Source organism: Polypterus senegalus, chromosome 8 (genome assembly GCF_016835505.1).
Source record: "Polypterus senegalus isolate Bchr_013 chromosome 8, ASM1683550v1, whole genome shotgun sequence".
Classification (NCBI taxonomy): Eukaryota; Metazoa; Chordata; class Cladistia; order Polypteriformes; family Polypteridae; genus Polypterus; species Polypterus senegalus.
Window position 1 is genome coordinate 84,042,120 of NC_053161.1, and position 23,989 is coordinate 84,066,108.

At 34.9% G+C, this 23,989-nt stretch overlaps 1 protein-coding gene across 1 annotated transcript in view; it reads right to left on the bottom strand.

The window, feature by feature from the left end:
* The window catches only part of plxna4 (plexin A4), a 748,931-nt gene that overhangs the window by 16,990 nt on the left and 707,952 nt on the right, over positions 1–23,989 (bottom strand). Inside the window, exons 29-30 of the mRNA XM_039761357.1 lie at positions 22,871–23,040; positions 16,406–16,618 (exon numbers count right to left, since the gene is read on the bottom strand). Coding sequence (XP_039617291.1) covers positions 16,406–16,618; positions 22,871–23,040 — 383 coding nt within the window. The remainder of the gene's footprint in view (positions 1–16,405; positions 16,619–22,870; positions 23,041–23,989) is intronic.

The window sequence follows — 23,989 nt, forward strand, 5'->3', positions numbered from 1 at the left end:
CAATCTACTGTTTGCATGTTATGATATATGTAAAAAAAAAAAAGGTTTAGAATAAATCAGGGATAAATTGGGTACCTCCGGTCTATTGCATCACTTAATACTAAAGGACAAATTAGTCTCACATTTACAGACACAAAAATAATAAATGACATGACTGTCTAACAATCGAAAAATATATGAATTTTATTTTTTTTAGAAATTCAACCAGATAACGTGTCTGGCAAAAGTCTTCTTGAATTGAAACAGTGCTTGTTTGGCACAGTAGATAGAATTAGTAAAATAATATTGCCACATTCCTCATTCTTGGAATGTAAATGAGAGGGTGAAGAACCAAAGAGCAACAGTTGTGGATGAAATCAAACTTATTAGAGAGACATATTGAGGGTTTAGATGGAGAACAAAACCTCCCTTCTATTTTAAATTATTCATCACACCAATGATAACTGTGAGCTTGCTCAAACACTTTTTGAGCCATTTGGTCTTTGCTGCTTCAGAAACGCAGACTTTTGGTAATGAAGTTCCTCTTAGGCAACAAAACAATTTTCATCACTGACCATAGAACAAATCTAGTTGCTGCCCTGCAGAGGTTTACAAGACTTAACTGTAGTACTCTTATGTTAAACATTATTCTTTCAAGTGCCTTCTCGTCAGTAGTGATGAAAAGGGAACAGGATGTTGGACATCTACTAACTGACATGAAAAGAAATGGGTCAGTTATTTCCAACATTCCAGTCGATAAGGAAAGGTGAAAAAAATCACTTAAGTAATCTACTGAGACCTATTTGTCTCATGAATATGGAAGAAGGACAAAATTAATGAAACACCAATGAATGTCATGATACTTTTACTGTGTGGGTAAGATTGGTCTTAAAAAAACAGTCCCACACTGGAATCCACTATAAAGCAAACTGAAACTTAAATGGAGTAGAACAAAAAGAAATTTTGGATGAAATCTGTATTTGATTTTTGTTTTCCTGAACATGCGTAGACTCCTTTTCAGAGTATCAAACACTGTTTCATTTAATTATAGTGTCATGCAGTAGCACTAAGCACTCCGCCATCATACCACACAGGGTGTTATGACTAAGTGGCTAGAGGGAACATAATCTTCTGGCGTGTAACAAATTTATTCATCAGGATGCTTTCAAGTAAATAATTAACAAAAATCGATTGATTAGCCTATCCAGTTCATGTCAATATTCAAGTCCCCCTTATTAGTGTCTTATTTGGCTATAACAGAATGCAATACAAACTGCCTGAATAACATGCCCCAATTCTGCTCCAGGATGCTGTTTTTTTTTTTACTTAGAAAAGTCCAAGACAAGAACATTTTAGTGAGCCTGGAAATGTGCTTGCTCTAATGTGAAAAAAGGAACAAACAAAAAATGAATTCATAGAAATGCAGGCAAAAGCATAAAATAAACCTAAAGATTCTGCCTGTTTTATCTTATACTCCATATGGGAATAGGGAGCATTATGAGAATCATAATTATTTACTGTTTTTAATTACAAAATCAGGCATCTTATTATGGTTTGTAGTTAACCGGAGAATCAAGCTATGATATAATTAATATATGAATGATAATGCACCACTTAAACTATGCAAGACTTTTACCAGCAAGAGAGGTAAATAAAAATCAAGTTGACATTTGGAGTGTCATTGTAAATGTCCACAAACAAAAGAATACTGAAAATGTATCAAATAAATCAAATGTTCTCATTAAGAGAGAAAAGCATCATGTAACTTTGCCATATACTGTATCCTTCCATCAATCCTTTTAACAGGCTTGTTTCCTCTAATAGTGGCTTCTTCACAGAACAAATTCTTGTATGCACCCTCACTCACATTTTCACTCTTCCTTAGGACGTGCAAAGAAATAAAAAGCTATGCAACCATGGTGCAAATGTGAAAGGTCCATACAACCATTTCGGAATTCAAAACTAGATCTTTAGAGCTGTGAGACAAAAGCCTGAACTACTGTATGTATGCCATATTGTATTATATAATAAGTTGGTTTTGGAAATTGAATAAATCAATCAGTCAATGGAATAATGACTATTAATTTTACTACTTCACATAAACAGTGTTTATTAATATACTCCTAAGGAACTAAATCATACAGTTCAATGAAAACCTGAAAAATTAGAGTCAACCATTACATCACATATACATTATGTGCTAAACCGATCAGAAGTGATGAGTGAACTCCACGGTTTTCGCTTCGCCTCAAGGTCAGAGTAATCACAGAAGTGTTCACGAATATGTGAAAAATGCATTGAAGTCAATCGGGAAGGTTAACTGAACTAGATTTGACTGAATTACAATGGTGCAATCATCTTTAAAGAGTCCCTGAGGACTAGGGAAATCTCTGCCAACTATACTGGACCAATTCTTCTGGCCAAAAAGGTGACCTGAGCTGTGAGGCAGCAGTGCCAACCGCAGCACCACCATGGCTCTGTGAGATCAAAGAAGAAAGAATGCAATCTGGGATGTGCAATCATATATTTCATCAAACAAAGCAGAAATGCCAAGATTATAGTCAAAGGTCAGAAAAAAATACATAATTCTTTTAAAGGCAAAAAATTCAAAGTGGCTTTGCAATTTTTCTTCTATTAAAAAGATAAAAACACCTTGTAAATAGTAATAGATTTTGTGTTATTATTATTATTTCATAGAGTCTCCTATGTTTGGGAAGGAAGGAGAGACTGGTTTCTTCAAGGTTTGTTTTTATCCCCACTTGGCTAATTACGCATGCATAGGGCGTGTGCATCCTTTTCTTGTACTGATGTGGAAATTGAAGATCAACCTGCACATTTGGTGACAAGCAGAGATATTTATGTTGTATAGTTAGTCAGTCATTATCCAACCCACTATATCCTAACAAAGGGTCACGGGGGTCTGCTGGAGCCAATCCCAGCCAACACAGGGCACAAGGCAGGAACAGATCCCTGGACAGGGCGCCAGCCCACCACAGGACACACACACTAGGCACAATTTAGGGTCGCCAATACACCTGACCTGCATTTCTTTGGAGGAAACCCACACAAACACTATGCAGGAAGGACCCGAGAAGCAAACCCAAGTATCCTTAATGCAAGGCAGCAGCACTACCACTGCACCACCACACAGCCCTTATGTTGTATATGTTTTACAAAAATAAAATTTTGAAAACCTGCATTATTTACTTATTATTTATCTGTTCTACCACAGATAACCACAGAAGCCCCACAGACTCTGTAATGCAGATGATCAGCATTATATACCAGGGAGGCGATCTCATCCAATGTTGGCTATTACAGCTCTGGGGGATGTCGTGCTGGCCTCACAAATCATTATGGGGATTTGGAGAAAAAAGTTCTCCTAAACCGGTTGAATAATCAGTAAAAAATTTGACAGACAAGGGTGAACGCAAACGCAGTAAATTTGCTGTGAATAACGCTATGGTGAAATTTGCTGATTAGCACTACCAGTCAATATACAAGTGCAGTATATGATTATTAAATTACTTGTCTCTATACCAAATTAGTAAATGTGTGTTGCTACAGGAGTCTCAAAATTCTGTCAATTTCCTAGGTTTTTGCCAGGGTATTGTCTATAATTTTATAGTAAAAGTCATCTATTCCAAAAAAGTCAACTAACCTATAGGATTCATTCTGATTTGTTTGGATTTGCTTAGTATGAGGTGAACTTAGAAAGTCTATCTTTTTTAAACAGTCAAAGCAGTTTTCTTTTTCATTTTATAACATCTAGCTGTAGCTACAGATAAGCCAAATTAAACAACCACAGTCTTTTTAATCAATAAAAGTTAATTCTAAAAAGCAAACAATATAAATGCTAAACCAATCAATGTTGATCATAAATTAAACTTGACAGAATATGTGGCAGTGCCCAGCTCACAAGTGTTCACTTTCAAATATATTTGAGTCACGCATAAACATCACTTGTTATTTTTTGAGGAGCTGTAGTAGACAGATTTCTAAAAGGATGACCACTAAGTGCTCATATCCACCAAAAGGGCCTACCGGACATTTTCATTACTGGATTCAATTGAAAAAGATACATTTTGCTTAAATATGCAGAGGAGTACAGTCTGAACCATTTGGAATGATTGAAATAAATAGGATTAGGCTTTATGTTAATATTTTACCTGTAGGACACTAAATTTAGACCATGTCACAATGAGAAGTTAACGTTTTTTTGTTTTTTTTTTTACCAGAGAACATTTGTAAAAAAAGCTCGAGTGAGTCTTGTTAAAAGTTATAACTTATTCAAAGGTATAAAAGTACATTGCCACTTTCATTTAAAATCTTAAACATTCACTTCAAGGAGTGGATATTTTCCTTAAATTAAACAGGTTAACATCCTTTTTTCCTTGATGGCCCATAGCAGCGGCAAAGCAACATCTAGGACTCAAGTTGTGTTTCAGAGAAATGAACAGATGGAGATCCAGTAAAGTCCTAGCTCTGCCTCACATCAGCTCATTTGTAAAACACAGAGGTGGAACTCTAAGCATTGAGAAAAATAAAGACAGTGAAGCATGGCAAGCTCAATTCACTAAAAAAATAACACACCCAAAATTATCTTTGTTGTGTAGCTTTACAAAAGATGTGCAGCAGAGACACTTATGATAAAGCGCGGAGACATATTTTAGCATATGTTGTGTCAGTTGCATTTCGCTACATGTCATATCAGCTAAGAGGTCCTGAGAAGTCAGGTGACAGGTAGACAGAGGTTTAACTTGTGTGGCACTGTAGACATCAGACAAGAGTACCTGAGAATGTATGACAGTTTAATTTACTGAGACTAACACCACAAATCATGAGGGCCTCTATGACTAGAAACTGTTATTCTGTTAATTCCAACATGTCATCCTAGAAGCATGTAAGACAGTATCAGTGACAGCCACACAGCCAGCCTCTTTTAATTTAATTTTTTCCTTCTTTTTCAATTCAGAACTTTTCAAGGTGAGGGATAATAACCAACTGAAAAGAGAACATTGTACAGCTATTTTTCTTTCTTCTGATCCTTTGGGTAGTGAAAGGTGGACAGACAACATAAAGCAATCTTTAGATTTTCTGATTTTTTTTTTAATGAAAACCTTTTCTATTCATCTCTTTTATAATAATCCACCTGAAATTGAACTAGTGTACTACCTCACTATTAAGCCTACTGCCATACACCACTGGCATAGCCCCTTCTTCATCATATCATCTTTTTAACTTTGTTCACTATCTACCAGGATAGTCAGTTTTACTTGTTTTCTTTCTAGCTGCAATATATATTTATATATTGTATTTTGTTCTGAATGAAATTTATAGCACAATCATTAAATGGCAAAAGATAAATAGAATGTGCCATCACTATTTAAAAAAATGTGACAACTGTCTGTGTTTGAAAAAACGGATGTAGTTGTATTTTGTAAGTCTTTAAACTTTTCTTTAAGCCTCCAATGTAGCCTCAGTGCCGGCAAGATTTTTTTTTTTAATTTATAGAAATGATTAACTTTAGAAAACAATTTTATTTGGCAAATGTATATATAGCAGGTTTGTGAAGAAATAACTTTGACTTCAAAAATACCAAATGTACCCTTTAAGACATTTTCTACCTTTTGAGCAAAACTACTTGGAAGTACCTGTGTTAGCTATAACACTATTACATACTGTAATCAGAGTGCTCAATTATTGACTCATAGTTAAACTGGTACTTTCTCAGCAGGATAATGTTCCAACAAGGATGGTCCCGAAATGCTTTAAGAACATGACATTGAATTCAGATTAAAGTACTAGTGTCTCCAGTTAGCAGAGCTTAAACCATTTCTGGGTTGAGATGGACAAGGTACAGAGGACTGAAGTCAACCACCAGCTAAATTGCCCCCACTGTAGTAAACACTGCAGTCAACGTGGACCAACATACTTTTGCTGTAATCTAGTTGAGTCCATACCTGACACAAAGTGCTTTTTTGATTGATCATCTTAAGTAGCTACTAAGGCTATATGAGTTATATTGTATATTGGCATATCTATTGAGTTTTCAATCATAGGATACTGAAACATACTTCGATTAAAGTGTTACAAATTTTTCTAAATGATTTAATGTTCTCTGTAAGAAAATGTCAAACACTGAGTTTAGTTATATTTCTCTAAAACATAACAAATTGGTAATATTCCATCAAACCTATAGTTCTGAACAGGAAAAGGTTTAATAAAAACTCTGGTTAAAGAGGTGTACGTCAGTATATCTAGCAATCATATTCAACAGCTGTTAAAGTGTGTGTTTGCTTTTTTTTGACATTTTTGATATTTTAGGTAACAAATTAAAACTTCAAAAATTCTTTAAGGTACTAGAAAGACAAGATCATACAAATTAAATGTTTTAAGTGCAGGTAGCCTATGGTAACTATACATTCTTTTAAAATGCATTTAGAAGTTCCCATTAATATAACCTTTTCATCCTTAAGGTGTTTTGGAGGGGCAATTAAATGTGCTAATACAAACATCAAGAATAAAAGTTTCAATATATAAATTAAAGGATCTTGATACTCCTTCTACCCAACTAATTTCTAATACAGGTTGACATTCAAAAATCCGGCCATCGATAATTCCGGTTCCTTCAGATTTCTGGCGTTGGCGCGCCACTGTTTTCTGGAGGCGCAGTTTATGTTTTGATGGCGGCGTAGTCAATAGTCAGTTGTTGGGTCTTACTTGCACCTGCTAACAGGCATTCCTGTTCATTCCTTCTCATTTTATCTTTTATTTGCTGCTGTATAGCCCCATTATGGATTCAGCAAAGAAAAGAGGTGGCGTAAAACGTAAACATCGTGCGTTGTCAATCGCAGAGAAAGTTCTACTAAAATTCTGTAGAACTGTTTTATTTAGTTGGTGAACATTAAAATTTCATTTACTTTTCATTTAGTGTTTAATTTTCTTTCTTTAAAGGACTGTACTGGTAGTCATTTTCTGTTAAATATATAACCATCCAAAATCCAGATTTTCGAAAATCTGGCACTCCTCAGGTCTGGAGGTTGCCGGATTTTTGAATGTCAACCTGTAACGTAATTAAAATATTTGTGTAGTTCTGCTCAGTTTACTTAGTGATCTAAATGGCTTGTCCCATTCTAACAGAAACCTCTATGTTTGAATTTTTCAGAGGTTTTTAACACTTGAACTATTGCTGTCCATTATGTTTCTTTAGGACTTAAAGAGTAGTACACACATAAGAATGCAGAAACAAGAAGTAATTAACTTAACATCTGTTTTCAAGGTGTCCATGAGCAGAAATGCACCCTGTGTTTTATTCTTTTAATGATTATTTCATATATACTAAGGTACTCCAAATCTAATATTTCTTATCACAAAATGTTACATTCAAAGTTAATGTCTTTTCTTTCCATATAGAAGAAGAGCCTGTTTTATTAACAGATTACATCTGCAATTAATGGAAACAATTGTAACATTCAGTAAAAAGAAATGATTGAGTTAAAAGTGTTTTTTCCTATCAATTAAATATGCCGTAAGACTGAAGTTAGGTGAACTTTAATTGCAACTTTTAAACTCATCTGACAGCGTTAATTTTATCATGAATTTAATTGCTTCTTATTGTGTGCAGATGGTTCAGTGTGTACTGTCTGATGTTTCAGAGTCCTGGGGGATTGTAGTACCATGTACTATATAGTCACATTATTCAGAGCAGAGAGATATTATGACTATGCCAATACTTGATATCTAAAAAAAGACAATATGTACATTTTACACTAAATATGAGTTTGACTTATATTACTTGCAGATGTTTATGTATTAGGGATGCATTATGACAAATTCCTTGTTTTAAGATGACACAAAAAATCATAATATGGGACGTTTTTAAATGAGTAATCAGATATAAATATTATATTGTAATTTTAAGGTTATCATTAGGTTTGCAATATTTATTTCTAAATCAATACATCTTGCTCATAATGAAATGAAAATCAAGAAAGTACAACTTTTATGCCATATTCTTTTTGGCATTCTCCTAGGTCAGGGCACAAATGCAGCTTCAAATTATGTTTTCAATAATATTTTAATATCTTCCAAAGCACGAATGATACGCTCATTACGCTTTAAGGGTTAAGGGCAGCTCTTGAGAATATTCACAATAGCATTCTAAGGACAAGGATTGAAAATTTAGATGGGCATTGTGTTCTTTGGTAGGATTTAGGGGCACTTGAGACTATTTTAGATATTTATTTTTGACTTTGGTTTTGTCTTAATGGACTCTTCAAATGATTGGGGCCATCACAGACACCACTATTGCAGTACACATGCATACTTAATGATGTTTTATTTCATGAGTATCATTTTGTAACTAAGAATTTACCCCATGGTTTCCTATCAGGGCTTTGCTGTATGAAAAGTGAGGTGAAATGTTCATCTTTAAATATAAAACTAGGTTCTCAAAAAAGAAGAAACTAATATTTGAAAAAGAGGAATTCAAAATGTAATCAGAAAATTGGAAAATGGAAAATTTACAGTTAAAAACTGCTGATCTACTTAACATTAATAAAGAAAAAGGAAACATTGTCGGTTAAACTGTAAATCTGTAAGTGTGTTTGAACAGAGTAAAACCATACATTGTTTTTGATGCTCCTTTCTGCTCAGACGTTTTGCTAACACAACTATAAAACATGGGCAGAAAATATCACACAACTTCTATTTAATGGATTGGCCACAGTGAAAAGTTATATTCACGGCTCCTTCCATGATTAACTTTGGACAGGTCTAGCTTACAATGAGTATCACTACTTTACAAATTATCACAAAGTTAGTTGATTCATTCAGCTAAACTGGCTCTTCTCAGTATGATGTTTTTACATGTTAGCAATAACAACATTTTGTAATTAATAACACCATAGCATAAGTTTGTCATACTTTTAATTACCATATGCTGTTAATATTCTAGAATTTATGGAGAATGCTACCAGGCCAGTTACAAGTATTCACCTCCTGCTTCAGTCAACGGCAAGCACATCTTCGTTTTCAGGTAAAAATGGCCATTAATGCCTCAAATGGAATAAGGACTATGGCATAAGGAAAGTACTGTAAATACTGTTTTTATAAATGTGTTTTGCACATTTGGGCATCTTACTCAAGCCCAAATATTAGATGAAAGAAAGTATGTTGATGCTGCAGATAAACAATTAATGCTTATTCCACTAAATAAAGGTAACGATGGGCATTGTTATGTACTCTTTGATTAATAATGCAAATGATAAGTTTATTTAAAAAAAATATCTTTTCCATGTCATTTTTATATTTGTTGTTGAGTCCTAATTCCCCCTCATTGAAAATCACTTGTGTGTGCACATAATGTAAAAGAGTGCAAAACTGAAACAAAAGATTCCAAGGGAGTAAGACATTGCCAGGATGGCATGGAGTAGAATTAAGTTCAACTCAAGAGCACTATGAGAGAGAAAGAGAGACATGATAGGGTAGATACTGTATATAACATCTATGGAAAGAAAGGATCACTATGAAGTTAAAAATCTTATCTGGCAGGTAGAAGAACCAATGTATAGGGAGAAGGTGGCCAGGCACAGGATTTAGAAGATTCCTCCAGGGCTTTCAATGGCAGTTTGACCCATCAGATGCTGATCTTCTTAGCTGGTGCAGGGATAAAGGAAATGGAGGACTGACACAAGGCCAAACAATACTTGGGTGCACACTGCTCTTAGCTGAGGAAGTCCATGTCAGGTTCCCTGTTTATGAATGATGTTGTGGAGGATTGTCAGGAGGCCAGCATTCTCCTATCCATTTATTAGGAAGCACTGTTGGACACCCCACACTTTACTCAACTGCTGATTACTCAAGGGTGCACAGGCACCCAGAGCGACTAGCAGACATTCTAGCCTTTATTTCTGGAGGTTGCCTGGAAATCTCTCTGAGAACAGGTGCCTTATGGAAGACTGGTCACAAGGGTGGCGGATGGTTGGCTCACTGTTAAGAAGAAAAGTCCACAAGGAGGGACAGTGAAAATGTTGGTAGCAGAAAGTGCCTTGAAAGTGGGTAAATGGACAAGACTCCTCATAAGAGAGACAGGGTGTACAAGCCTTTTTGAGACCCAAACACTGAGAAAGTTTCTTTGCATTCTTTTTCTTTGATAATTTAAGATTTCTCAGTGTTAGTTTTTCCCTTTGTGTTTAATTTGCAGAATAAATGTTATAGTTAATTCATAATGCCCTCAACCAGATTTTGGTAAGGGGCGCATTCATCAATTTTGAAAGACTAAACTTTAAAGGCTGCACAGTATCTCAGTACAATGCCAACAAAATGCCATCATACATCGAACAAACACAATGCCTAATCTGGATACTTCAAAGACAATTTCTTCTGACAGGTTTTTGTATTTATCCTCCAAACATAATTGAATCATTCAGAGTGCTAGTTTATATTCTCTAAATACCTGAAGACTCTGATTTTTACATCTAAAACCTGCTTGAAGGCTGTTAGAAATCCTGGATTGTTGTGAACCCTTTATACAATGCTGCAAAGTTAAACTCATTGATTCTAATTGTGCAGATTGTAGAGGTTTTAGAGTGTTGCTTAGTAAACCTGTACAGCCAGCATTTTCTATTTAGGTCTATCTAGTTTTCAATTAAAATGAAAATCATGTAAGACTGATAACTCAGCATTGTGCATACTCATCATTATACAACATCCGTCTTTCAATTATCTTTAATGACCTTTTTATCAGTCATCCTGTTTTTTTTTACTATTTTATTTGAAAAGCAATCAAGTCCTGCAAGTCGGAAAGATATGCAATTAAATATGTTCTATAAATCTCAAATAACATCATGCAATATAACATTAAGTGAAGTCACAAGTTTAGTTTGATGAGAGCAATCAATTAATTTTTTAAACTTCATTTACATTAAAAAAAATTAACAAAATTCTCAGAACACATCAATAATGAGATCTCTTCAGTCAGTGCACCATGACAGTTAGCACTGGGGGATGTGATAAAAGTCGCCAAGAAGTCTCTTGCCAGCTATTCATTAGCTACCGCATAGCAATGGCTAGTGACTCTCAATGTCAGCTCATTTTATGAACACTTAAAACAGTTAGATAGCTGTACACTTAGACACTCTTCATCATTCTTTAGTTTCCAGAAAATAATCAAAATTGTTGTTGTAAAAGTGTGTTTAACATTATGTAGAAAGACGTGTGATGCAGCTAAGTATGACACTACCACTAAGTGACTACTGCAAGATCATCTTGTTTTTTTGTTATTATTTAAATTACAGAATTAGTCCTCTCTTGACCTTTTAGCTGAATTCTCATTGCTCATTAAGGATTATCTTGCTTATTTTAGAGAATATATTACTTGGGTTAAGTGTTTTAGCATCATACATTTTATTATTATATGAAACATCTGAGTTTGTTCCTGTAACTTAATTACATCATCATTCATTACCAATGGTTGAAACGTCATTAGACTTTAAAGTCTGATTGCTTTGAATAATGCTGCTAATGAAAGTGTAGTGGAGTCCAATTCAAAATTATTGCCTGCTTTAGGCGCATCTAAAACTTACAGCTGGAATTTACAACTTATTAACATATTAACTACAAAACATTTTACATCCCTGGAATGCTGCAACTACTCTGGTTTAAACCTTAAGCTAACATTCACTGTGTCAGAAAACACCAGGTATTATCTATCAGATTTTAAATCTTGGTTCAAATCTTGGGAGTTCCTTGCATTTGAATGAAATTTTTTTATGTACTGTAGTAATTCTGAAGAGCTACTTACTTTTTTCACAAAACTTTTTATAATTTTTGGCATGAGCCATAAAAAAGAAAATACTATACTAAACAGTACCGAACACATCCAGAAGCTGGTCTAATTTAATCAAAGGACAGATTTAAATTTAATTTGGCTTTATTAATGTATGGCATTCTTAATAATAATAATACATGTTATTTATATAGCTCCTTTCCCAGGCTCAAGATGCTTCACAGAGTCTCAGAAAGAACAGCAGGGTATATATATAACTTTGGATACAAATAATATCTGCAAAGAACACTAAGGAGAGATAAATACAGAATATAAAAAAGCAATAAGTAGAATAAAAGACAATAAACCAAAGTAAAATACTAAGTATATTCCTAGAAGAAAACCCTGAACAAATAACATAATTTGTGATATATCACACACATACACAAATTATCTGGACATAAAGGTAAACTGTAAGAGGGGGCAGAATGTTAGGTTACGTTAAATGTCTTATAAAGTCCAAAGACATGCAGGTTAGGTGCACTGGCGATTCTAAATTGTCCCTGGTGTGTACTTGGTGTGAGGGTGTGTGTGTGTGTGTGCGCGTGTGTGTGTGTGTGTGTGCGCCCTGCGGTGGGCTGGCATCCTGCCTGGGGTTTGTTTCCTGCCTTGCACCCTGTGTTGGCTGGGATTGGCTCCAGCAGACCCCCGTGACAATGTAGTTAGGATATAGCGGGTTGGATAATGGATGGATGAATAGATTAACAATATATTAATTGTCCTTTTTTAAATTATGTAATTAAGTAATATTATAATTATGATATCCTTATGTCAATAAATTTCAATTTGAACTTAATGCAAATGCATATATATCAATATTAAATCGGCATAATTTGTCTGTTCTAATTTACACAAAGGACACATAAAGAAGATACTGCAGTGTACATCTATAAACTCCAATTTAAAAAGTGTCCTTTATGGAAGGTTCAGTACTCTTGGGCTGGTTATACTTACAGCATTTAATTGGTCAGATAATGTCTCAAATTTCCAGTAGTAAGTGGTCAGTAGAGCAGAGTATGATGAGAGATCTAACTCATTGGAGAAAAGTTTTCCAAACAGAGTGAGAAAAAGTGTTTAAAATAGTGCTGTTGTAAAGTAAAAACACAAACAAATGCTTCCATTGGAAAAAAATACTTTGTATGGGTAGGCCCAGTGTGACTATAGTTTTTTTTTTTGCTCTTTTTTGATTTTCTGCTGTATCCTCAGTGCAATATGTGTTCAATATGTCACGTCTCAAAATAAAAGCCTTTTATTTTTAACGACTGCTTAGATTTATATATTTTAAGTGGTGTCATGGGTGTCATCCCTTATATTGTACAAAAAAATATTTCTTTTAATATTTTTGTTCTATGCTTTTTATGTTGCTTCTCTATTAACCATATTGATTTTTAAAATCTATGCTGGTTTATAATGCTTTGAATTGCAACGCACCAAGGAAGGATTTGGAAATGCTTATTCTGTAGTCATCTCTCCTGTAGTCATCTCTCCAACTGAGTCTTTATTTTCAAAAATTCTAGACTGCTATAAATTGAAAAGTCAAGATATAACTGAAGTGTGACCTGTAAGTATCAGATGCTATATTTATATCAAAGCTATTTTCTATTGCTGCAGTTGATTTTATGGATCTGTTCTCTATGGCTCTTAAAAACATTTTAATTTTCAAGTTTTTTCATTACAAGATTTCAAAAACTATTAATGTATTGTTACTTTCTGAGCTGTCTATTCAATTTACCCTTTGCAAGAATGTTCTAATAAGATTCCGCCCTGCATTCTTATTGTGCGTCTCACCCATTATTTTCTTTTTTACAATCTGCCTTTTTGCATTAAAACTTATGATGGCAATGGTTGATGTATGGCAGCAAGACAACCTGGGAGGATCATTTGAACATAATGTACCATTAAACAGCCAATTTAAATTCTCCAAATAAACTAACATGTACGTACAGCATTTGGGCTATGTTACATTCCACAGTAGGCTGAATGTGGTTTTTGGTGGTATTGTTTATAACCTTTATTATTTATTTTATTTAGTTGTCAGTCTTGTCTTTGGGCTGGCAGTGCTATATTGTTCGAGGTATTTAAAATAGCTGTCACATTGTTATGTCATTGGCTAACGAGCATGTGGTGTCACATGGATCTTGATAGTCATTTTATGCCAGTTTAAATTTAGACATGAGGCATGGAAAGATTGTTAAACTCTTTTGATATTGCCAGACTCCTTATTTCTTTAAATTTACAAACACCTTTTTCATCTGTAACAGTGCCATTTGCATGTCAGTTGCATGTCAAATATTTTTATTTTTTTCCCCCTAGTTTACTTTGGGCTCTGCACTATGAAGTTTTTGGTGTTTCTATGCAGGATAACAAGAGGTGGTACCCAGAAAACAGGCTTTCATTAAGGACATCTTTACTTGATTGGTTCTTTTCTTCATATGTTTGCCAGGGTCTTGTCCTTTTGCTTAGAAAAGGTACTACTCAGGTTCAAGTCATATTTCCAAGTAGGCCGCCTCTTAATAGTAGTGAATTTCTAGAATATTTTATCATCAGTGACAAAGTAAAAAAGCTGTATGTACAATATTCATGCTAATTGTGATTTTTTATTAACTCAATAAACATGTACTTGATTAATTTGTTACAAATTTCCTCATTAGGTTTCTGTAAAATTTTTTCACAATACTCATTGTAAGACTACAGCATTATCAATACATTAGTCGCAAATGTGAATAGTGTATAGTGGGGCTCATAGATTATATTGCATAGCATATTTTTAATACAAAGGGTGATGAGAAGAGTAAAGAGAACACATCACTGTGGAACATGATGGAAGATCAACCAACCCTAGACCTAACATGTTTGTATCTCGCAAAATTGATTTGATCCAGTAGAACATGTTATTGATTCTCCTGTATCATAGTTTAGCCATTGAAATGTTTCAATACAATAAATTAAACCCAGAGAAGAACTCGGCAAACATAATATTGGTATAGGACAGTTTGAGGAGAGTTAGGCCACGGATATACTTAATGCTACACAATACATGAGGTTGAAAATGCTGGAGGACGCTGGTGTCAGTGCAAGAAATCACTACAGGGAGAAAATAATGTCTGGATTCTCTGTGTTGTGAGTTGAGGGAGAAGGATGTTAAAAATAAAAAATATTTCCAAGAATGTCGAGACAGAATGTGAGACCTTTAACCTTTAAATATGTAATTCTTGTATTGCTTATGCAAGAAATTGATGAAGAAAAGCACCATGAACACATTTGCATAATCAGCATTTAAGTCTGATGATTTGCTTCACCACATCGAACCATTTATCAAACATCGACACACGCTGATAGATCCTGTTGGAGCTGTAAGCCTGCAGTCACATGTTGATACTAAACAATGGTGACGTCACATTCCAAAACTTGCATGGACACGCCACCCATATTTTTGCTGGTGCTGCAACTCACGCATGACTCTGGTTAATTTTGTGCATCAAAACAATGCTGGGAACACATGGCAGCCATGATGCATGCGCATATGCGTTCTGAGCATAAAGTATTAACCGGCCCATTCCCCACTTTATAGGGAAATGCTTCTATTTACCAACGAGCAACAACAATTCCCTTCAAACACTTAATAACTTTAGGAACAGCATGTATAATATTGATCTGAACTGTATTCCACACGTGTGTTTTACATCAGTTGTGTGATGGGAGGTTTGGGGCTATATGGCATCTCACCTGTTTATACCATCATGCCATCCAGCATTTGAAAAAAAAACTGCCATGTTTAACTTTGTACTAGCTTTGATATTTTCCTTTTTTCTTTTTTAATCTCTTTTCAGAATGTTACTTTTAGATTTTCTGTTTTTTTCATGCCTATTATTTTTGATGTCTAGTCGATAAAGTGTTCAATGAAGTGTATATTTATTTCTTTAATATTCTAAGTAGTGATATGTTAGACTATGGCTCACATTGTTTTCTGCTGCTTTGAGCAGGATCCACACATAGCATGTGTCCTCCATAGCCTCTCTTGGATGCTATCATGTTCTTGGACAATGGAGCTGGCTTTTTTCAGCTGGTACAAAGCAATTAAAGATTGTCACAATGAATGATCCACATGTCTAGTGGTTTTAGCTAGCCAGTGCAGCTGAGAAGGAGCATCAGTGCAATTAGTTGGAAATTACTGACTTCAGTGTAGATTTTTCAAGGTTTAGGCGTGGTATACATATCAAAGCAAGCTTGAAATAATTATCTGAAAACTGGATGGTATCTTCAGCAAGGCATAATCCAAGTGATTTCAGTATATTGACATCACAGAAAATCTCATCCACCTCGCTTACTGTTATTATTATTAGAGTGCCCTGTCCTGATTTGATAAAGAACGACATGCAATTCTTATTGACTCTTTCAAATAGGCATAGATTTAATCAAGTTCCTTGGCTTTTGTTACTGTTCTTATTGCAATGGCATGCTTGATTACTCACCATTTTAATGTTTTGGCAAGCAATGCACTTTTATTAATTTCTGCAGCTGTAGAACAAATTTTAAGGATTTAAAAACTGTGAATGTTAATATTTTTATACAAAACATAAAAAAGTCACCACTTACCTTTCCACCCAGCTCTTATAACTGGGGATGTCCTTGGCATACAGCAATTTATTTGATGGAGAATCTTTGCCTAGTCGGTGTTCAGATGTTGAACATGAGTCCATGAAGGTCTGAGCCACCACCGACAGACAGGCATCTGTAATGCTGCTTTTATGGATGTCAAAGACAAACTGTGGATTCTTGATCACATTCACCCAAAATCTTAATGGCAAGCTGGTAAAAAAGAAAAAAGTAATTTTATTTTGACAAATGATATTACTTTTTTATTCATTACATTTATGTACAACATAAATATTAGCCACCATAATGCAAAGGTAGGTCTTGTTGTATGCTAATAGTCAGGCTTCTGTCTCCACCCTATCCCACAGTTGTCTCTGCAGCTGAGTGGTATCTTTTGCAAATCTCAGTGAGAACAGCTCACTTCTGTTCTTTGAAACTGAAATGGGCAAGTGACATGATGTTCATGTCCTTAAAAGTAAAAAAATAAAGGCAGATCACCAGCATCCAACAACTAAAACCAGCACATGGATCTTTTCAATACTTCAGTTGGAATCTGCTGCCTATTAAAGAAATTTCATTCAAATCATATTGTAAAATGGTGTTCAAAATTTTATGTACATAAATAATACATGTAACTGCATTGTAATACAACTTTTTAATATTTTGAATATGACTCACTATTACAAAAACATGTAATAATCAAAATTGTGATAACAAACTCTTAATGATGTGGCTGAAAAGTCTGAAAATGCTCCAACTTTCAAACCATCTAACCTAGTCTCCAAATTCTTCTGAGTGTTACGCATTTTCTTACTTGTTAATGTTTAGTAGAGAAACTTACAGTACTGGATGACCTAACTCAGAATGTTCCAAGTAATCAATACATTTTATTCTGCTGAATTTCTTCAATTAACTAGACAATCACTTACTGAAGAACACCAGTAGAATTTAAAGAGGAGTACATTTAAGAAAAAAAGATTGAAGTACTTCTCACAAAGGGTCACAGGAATCTGTAATTAATAACCAGAGTCACTGCTGAATCTGCTACCCTTGCAGCATTTAAAAAGTAAATGAATACGTTACTGGGACAGTTTTAACTATTTAATAACTAAATGAGCTTAATGGACTGAATGGTCTCTCTTATAAATTGTTTTTATGTTTTAAAGAGCTGAGTGTCACGAAAGAAGCCTACTACACTAAAATGATATATTCTCATGTATTTATTCCTATTAAATTGTTTTTATTTTGTATTTAATGCTTGATTAGTGAATGTCTTGCCATTGTTATGCAAACATAGATTTAAACAGAAATTTAACATTCAAGTATTAAATAAAACATGCTTTAGTACAGACATTTCTTTGGGATGTCTGATTTTCCAGACCTCTGTTTAATGAAAAAAATGTAAACATGAACTGGGAACCTTAATATTGTTGAGGCATCATGTTAAATTTATATTACATGAAATGTAATCGCAGAACTGCAGATGTGGTAGGAAATAACTCCTGTACACTATCAGGAATCAATAATATTGAGTGAAATGTTATACAGTATTAGTTAAATTCTGAATATATTAGATACACTACTTTCTATGTCAATACATTGCCCTGCTGTAAAATGACAGTTTAATTACATCTAGGTTTATTTACATGACAAATACAAAAACATAAATTTAAATTGATTTATACCAGAGGAAAAAAACATGTGCACCACTCTTTTCCAGAACAAAGCACAATTGAGGAACAAATTATGAAACACTGTAACTGGATAACCCAGAAACTAAGGGAAAAGATGACGACAGGGAGAATTAAATTACCAAAGATGAAGAAGGAAACAGAAAATCTAGTGTTCCATTGCGTTTGACTAAACCAGCTTTGTGCTAAATATATACAATGGCATGGCATCTCCATCCAATCCCCTCCAAAACATCACAACACAGGCTGCTTTCTACTTTCAGTTCCCTATCACAATATTTGGCCATCTTGCCTTCACATCGAATTCCTGATCATTGACTTATATTTGGTCTGGAAACAAGAGCCTTCTTAACACCCTACCTAGAGGTACCTTCAAGACCATGCTAGTCTGTCACCTGTCATGGCTGGATGATGTTTTTCTGCCCTTTTTGTGTCGAAGATATGAAGTTACAGGAGTTACCATCTGTTTTTTGGCTTCTGTTTGCTCACACTAGCATCTACATTAGATTCTCAATTACTACTACCATTAGGTCTTTTAACAGTAGAAAATGAATCTGTTGCCCCTTTCCCTTTTTTTGGGACAGTCAGATGCCTATGCAAGCCCTGAAAAACTTTTACCAGCCAAGCAACCCTTTATAATATAAAGTATATATGAGATAATGAAGTATTTCACTGCCCTTATTTGGATGTGCGTGGTGAGTGTGCCCTGAAATAGAAACCATCAGCAATGGTTCTTTTTTTCCTTCCTTGTGCATTTTCCTCCTTGCAATACTGGATGCTCATGTTTATACTATAAATGTTTTAGCATATACGGTTCTACTATATATATTTTTGATTGTAAAAACATTCGAACCAAAAAGCACTTTCATGATACACATTTTCTTCATCAGAGGTCTGCTATAAAAGTGCAATACTCCTGGAACTATACAAAGTGTTAGGTAGGCGGTGTGGTGTAGTGATTAAGGCTCTGGACTCCAACCCCTGAGGCCGTGGGTTCAAATGCTGCTATTGACACTGTGTGACCGTGAGCAAGTCACTTCACCTGCCTGTGTTCCAATTGGAAAAACAAAAAGAAATGTAGCCAATTGTAGCTTAAATGTTGTAAGTCATCTTGGATAAAGGCATTAGCCAAATAAGTAAATGTACAGTGGTCATTTAAGGCACATAAAATAATATCTAGTTGTACAGTTCAAACATGAAATGTATGTCAGTGACCAATTATCACATTTTTAAAAACTTTTTAAAGGTTTTACCTGTTCTTTAAGTTCAAGTTCAACAATTGAAATTGGCCTATTTTTAATTCTGAATGAATGTTTCTTTAAGCGTATTGTTAGGAAGGTGCCTTACAAGGACAGTTCTAGCGTATTGCAATATAATTTGAAAACAGACAATAAAAAGAACATTTTTTAAACGTCTTGCACACTGTTGTAGGGATGCCATCCTCCATACTTGCTTTTAAATACGTACAGATTTTTTTATATTTGCTTCAAATGTTTTTCACATTCTAATGGTTTTTGTTGGTTTCAACAAAGAAATGTTACACAGTAGGCTGTATGATAATGCTGAATTTACAGTCTATAGAGTCATATAGTAAAACTAATAAAAGGAAGTGTATGGATTATTTGAATGCAAAAAGAATAAATCATGTAATAGACCGCATTTGGGTGTCCTTGGTCAGAATGAATGACATAGTGTTACTTTGCTAGAAAATCCCTCTGAAAGAAGCTTTAGCTAATGAAACATTAGCATGTTGTTAACAGCGAGTGAGCTGCTAATCTAAAGTTGATTGCATCTCTTTACCATAATGAATTGGGTTTTTAGAAAAAATAAAAATGCAGAAGTGAATCCTTAAGAGTTTAATCAACCTAAATTTAATTTAAAAGTCTATTCTTAACATTTTGTTTTTCCTCCTGATTGCCCTACCTGCTAAAACTTAACAATTTTAATACAGATTGGCAATCTATTTTTTTGGCCCTGGTACAACTGTCTGTAAGATCATGGGGCAAAACGAAGCAAAATTCATCAACTTAGAGTAACTGGTGTTGAGAATGATTTCAAAGTCCTGGTTTTACTTCCAAGCCACATTTTCTGCATGATGCATCAGCAACCTCAAGCAGGAGCTTATCCTTCATTTGGCCATATGGTAAAGCAACTGTTACAGAGCTGAAAAGCTGGAGAAAAGCTGTCATATGAACTGCTAAATTTAATTATTGGCACTGAGGCATTCCTGCCAACAAAGAAAGGGCTGGAGGACTTAAAAACACTGGATGTTTTATCTGCTATATACACTCTCTTTTATTTATTGTGTTGGACTGGCTCTTCATTTACCATTTGGTCTGGTTCCTGCCTCATACTTATTCCAGTGAAGATAGACTGTAGCTCTCTGCAACTCTGATTTGGATTAAGATGGTGTGAAAAGTGATAATGTATATTCTTCCTTTAAATGCTAAATTCTTCCAAAAGTGTTCTTTTTTTTGTCCTTTAGAGAGCCAAAATAAAACCACAGGTCAACTCAAGTAAGTTACTTACTGTGCAAAAGCTGTAAATAACTTCATTTTGAAATGTACGTGCAGCACAGTCCCTACGCTGAGAGTTCATGTTTAGCACTGGTGGAAACTGACAGATTTTGTGAGCTTTGTCAATAGGAGGATTTTGTAAAATTACCTTCAATATTTTTAGAAATTTCTGGATTATCTTTATATTATCACATTCTCTTGTATTTTTAAAGCAAGTTACTTTTGTTTGTTGTTCTTTGTTGCGTGTATATTTGCTTTTAAAATCATAAGCTGCAGTTTATCCTCTGTATTATATTGCATTATTTGTTATGAATTTAAAAAATCTATAATTACATATATGCTCTGTCCCCCTGCAACCAAGGATTAGCAGGTTTGAAAACTGATGGATGTATAGATGAATATATTTTTACAGCATCCGAATGGTAATGTGAGAGAATTTATATAGTTTACTTCTAATGGGAAAAAAAAAACAACAGAACCATCCACAGTAATGGGGTCTTATTATAATTAATATAGATTTCAGTTTTCAGTCACATCCTGTCATGGTTTACACTATACCCACAGGGTTTTTCCCAGGTTGTCAACTGCATCTATACCTTTCTAAACATTTTGCTGTAAAAAAAAAAAAATCCAATTTACATAGGTATCTGTTGAATTTCAGTACATCATTCATTGTAATAAATATTACACTAAAAATCGCAGGGAATCTTCAACTTGACAAGAATATACAAGTCATCCATCATTTTCTCCAAGCCACTTTTTTTGATTATTTTATTACATCTGATATATTACACCCACCAATCTAATGTAAAATGCAAAGAGCAGAAATATTTTTTTTCAATTGTTTTGATCAAATTATATTCCCAATTTAATGGTTCTGAAGCAAGAAATATAGGCATGTGCAATTGTCACATTCATTGCTCATAGCCTGAAGGGTAGAACAGACCTGTAAATAGAAAGCAGCCGAAGGTATCATGTGAAAAGAAATTTGTATCGCTCGATCAATCTTAATTTTATATTGCACCTAGCATAGGGCCCCATCATAATTCTTTACAAAATGAGAAAGATTATTTTATAAATGTTTCCTTCCAGTTACTTTCTAGCTTGCTTGCTTTAGCTGGAAGAAAACATCAAACCAAAGAACCGCAGGTGCAAGGCAGAAAACAATGATGGCCAGAAGAGCAGTCTGCAGCAGGTCCCACATAATATACACATCAAAAATAATTTAAAGATTCCAGCCAACCTAACAGCATGGTGTTCCTTTAGACTGAAGAAAGGATAATACACAAACATACTGAGAGCATTCACAAATCGTAAAGTCACACAAATAAAGTTATAGCAGCCGGCTGACGGGATGAGGTAACAATAATGCCTATTGCACATTTGCAGAATGATATCAATACAAGTGCCCTGTTGAATCCAATTCAGAGTTGTGGGATTATACATGTTACCTTTGGAAACGTTGGATTTAAGGCAGCAGCCAGTGCCAGGGCTACTCATTCACACACCCACAATCATAGTGTTGACAACTAACCTGACATGCACATCTTTAGGGATAAGAGAATAAAAAGAGTATCTGGAGGAAAGCCCACACACACTGAGAAAAGGCAAACCTAAAACAGTATACTGTAGGACTGGGTGCAGGACATTGTTCTCATGCAGTGTATTGTTAATTTAGTACTGTAATGCTTGAGAACTACTATACATCATCATTTGTGTAATAACAATTTTAGGAGTTGGTCTGTCATATTTTCCCACTATGTAGCACTTTACAGAACTGCACTGCAGGAGTAATTAGTGTTAAAATCAATACATCCATCCATCCATTATCCATCCATTATCCAACTCGCAATATCTTAACTACAGGGTCATGGGGGTCTGCTGGAGTCAATCCCAGCCAACACAGGGCGCAAGGCAGGAAACTAACCCCAGGCAGGGCACCAGCCCACCACAGGGCACGGGCACACACACCAAGCACACACTAGGGACAATTTAGGATCGGCAATGCACCTAACCTGTATGTCTTTGGACTGTGGGAGGACACCGGAGTACCCGGAGGAAACCCACGCAGACACGGGGAGAACATGCAAACTCCATGCAGGGAGGACCCCAGGAAACGAAGCCGGGTCTCCTCACTGCGAGGCAGCAGCGCTACCGACTGCTATCGTGCCGCCCCAAAATCAATACAATAACACATTTAAACATTGAACTGATGAAACATATGCATGTTTAGAAATCTCTAGCAGCATGTCACTTACCAATTGCTTTTCCAAGTGTGTCGAACATGTGGGTCATGGATGGAATGCTTGTCTGCTTGCTCATCTAAAAAGTCAAACATATACTTGATTGCAAGTGGCAGGGCGCTGCCTCTGTGCGCTGTGCTAAAAATTGTCTCGAAGAGGTCATCAACAAATTTTTGTAAAGTGCCCTGTGGAAAAGTCAGAAAAAAATAAAGTTGTAGCAAAAATGTCTCAAAGCATATATCACTTCCAATCACATACAATACTGCTGTTCAACTCTGAAAATAACAGGAGACTGAATGTCTAGAGGATGTTACTGTAAAGTCAGAATTTTCAGAAAAATGACAACTTGGATTCTCAATAAACTTTAGAAGAGGACATGCTTCTTGTAAATTTGCAGGTGACATTACACATACAGGCTGCCATGTTTCTGTAATAGAAATAGCTTCCTACATGCCCAAGGTGGCTAAAATATTTTAAGGTGTTCTTTCCAATTCACATCTAACAAGTAAAATAAATGTAAGTCCACTAAAAAACAATCAGTGCAACTGCAAAAGTATAACTATCAGAATGCTTTCATAATATTCAACACTCATCCTATATTTTATATATTGATTTCTTTATAGTGAATACCATCACAAGACACTTTGAAGTTGGGGAGATATGATTCCATTTTGTGCTTCCTGCCCATACAATCCAATAGTAAAACAAGAACTTAGATGAGAAAATAGATGGATTAAAATGGTAGTGCGGTTGGGCTATTGGTCCTCTCTGGCAGTGATTCATTATTGTCCTCTAAATATAGGCTCACATTAGCCTCCATTCTTTTACAGTATGTGTGAAGATGGCCACCCAAGTCTGAAGCTGATCACTTTCAGATATAAAACTCAAGACAGAGTCATGTTTTCTACTTTGAGTAGCTGAAAGTGGTATTTCCATCTGGAGGGACCAATGATGCACTCTTTTTAACCGACTTCATAAAATTCTAGCAACATATAAAAGCTCAGATAATACTGAACCCCTGCCCTCTCAGGAATTCACAACTCAGTATTTTGAAAAGCTGATCATTAATCTGTGAATTAGCCTTTGCTTGATTTTTGCATCCGAGCCAGGGTGTAATATTGTAACTGTTTGTTT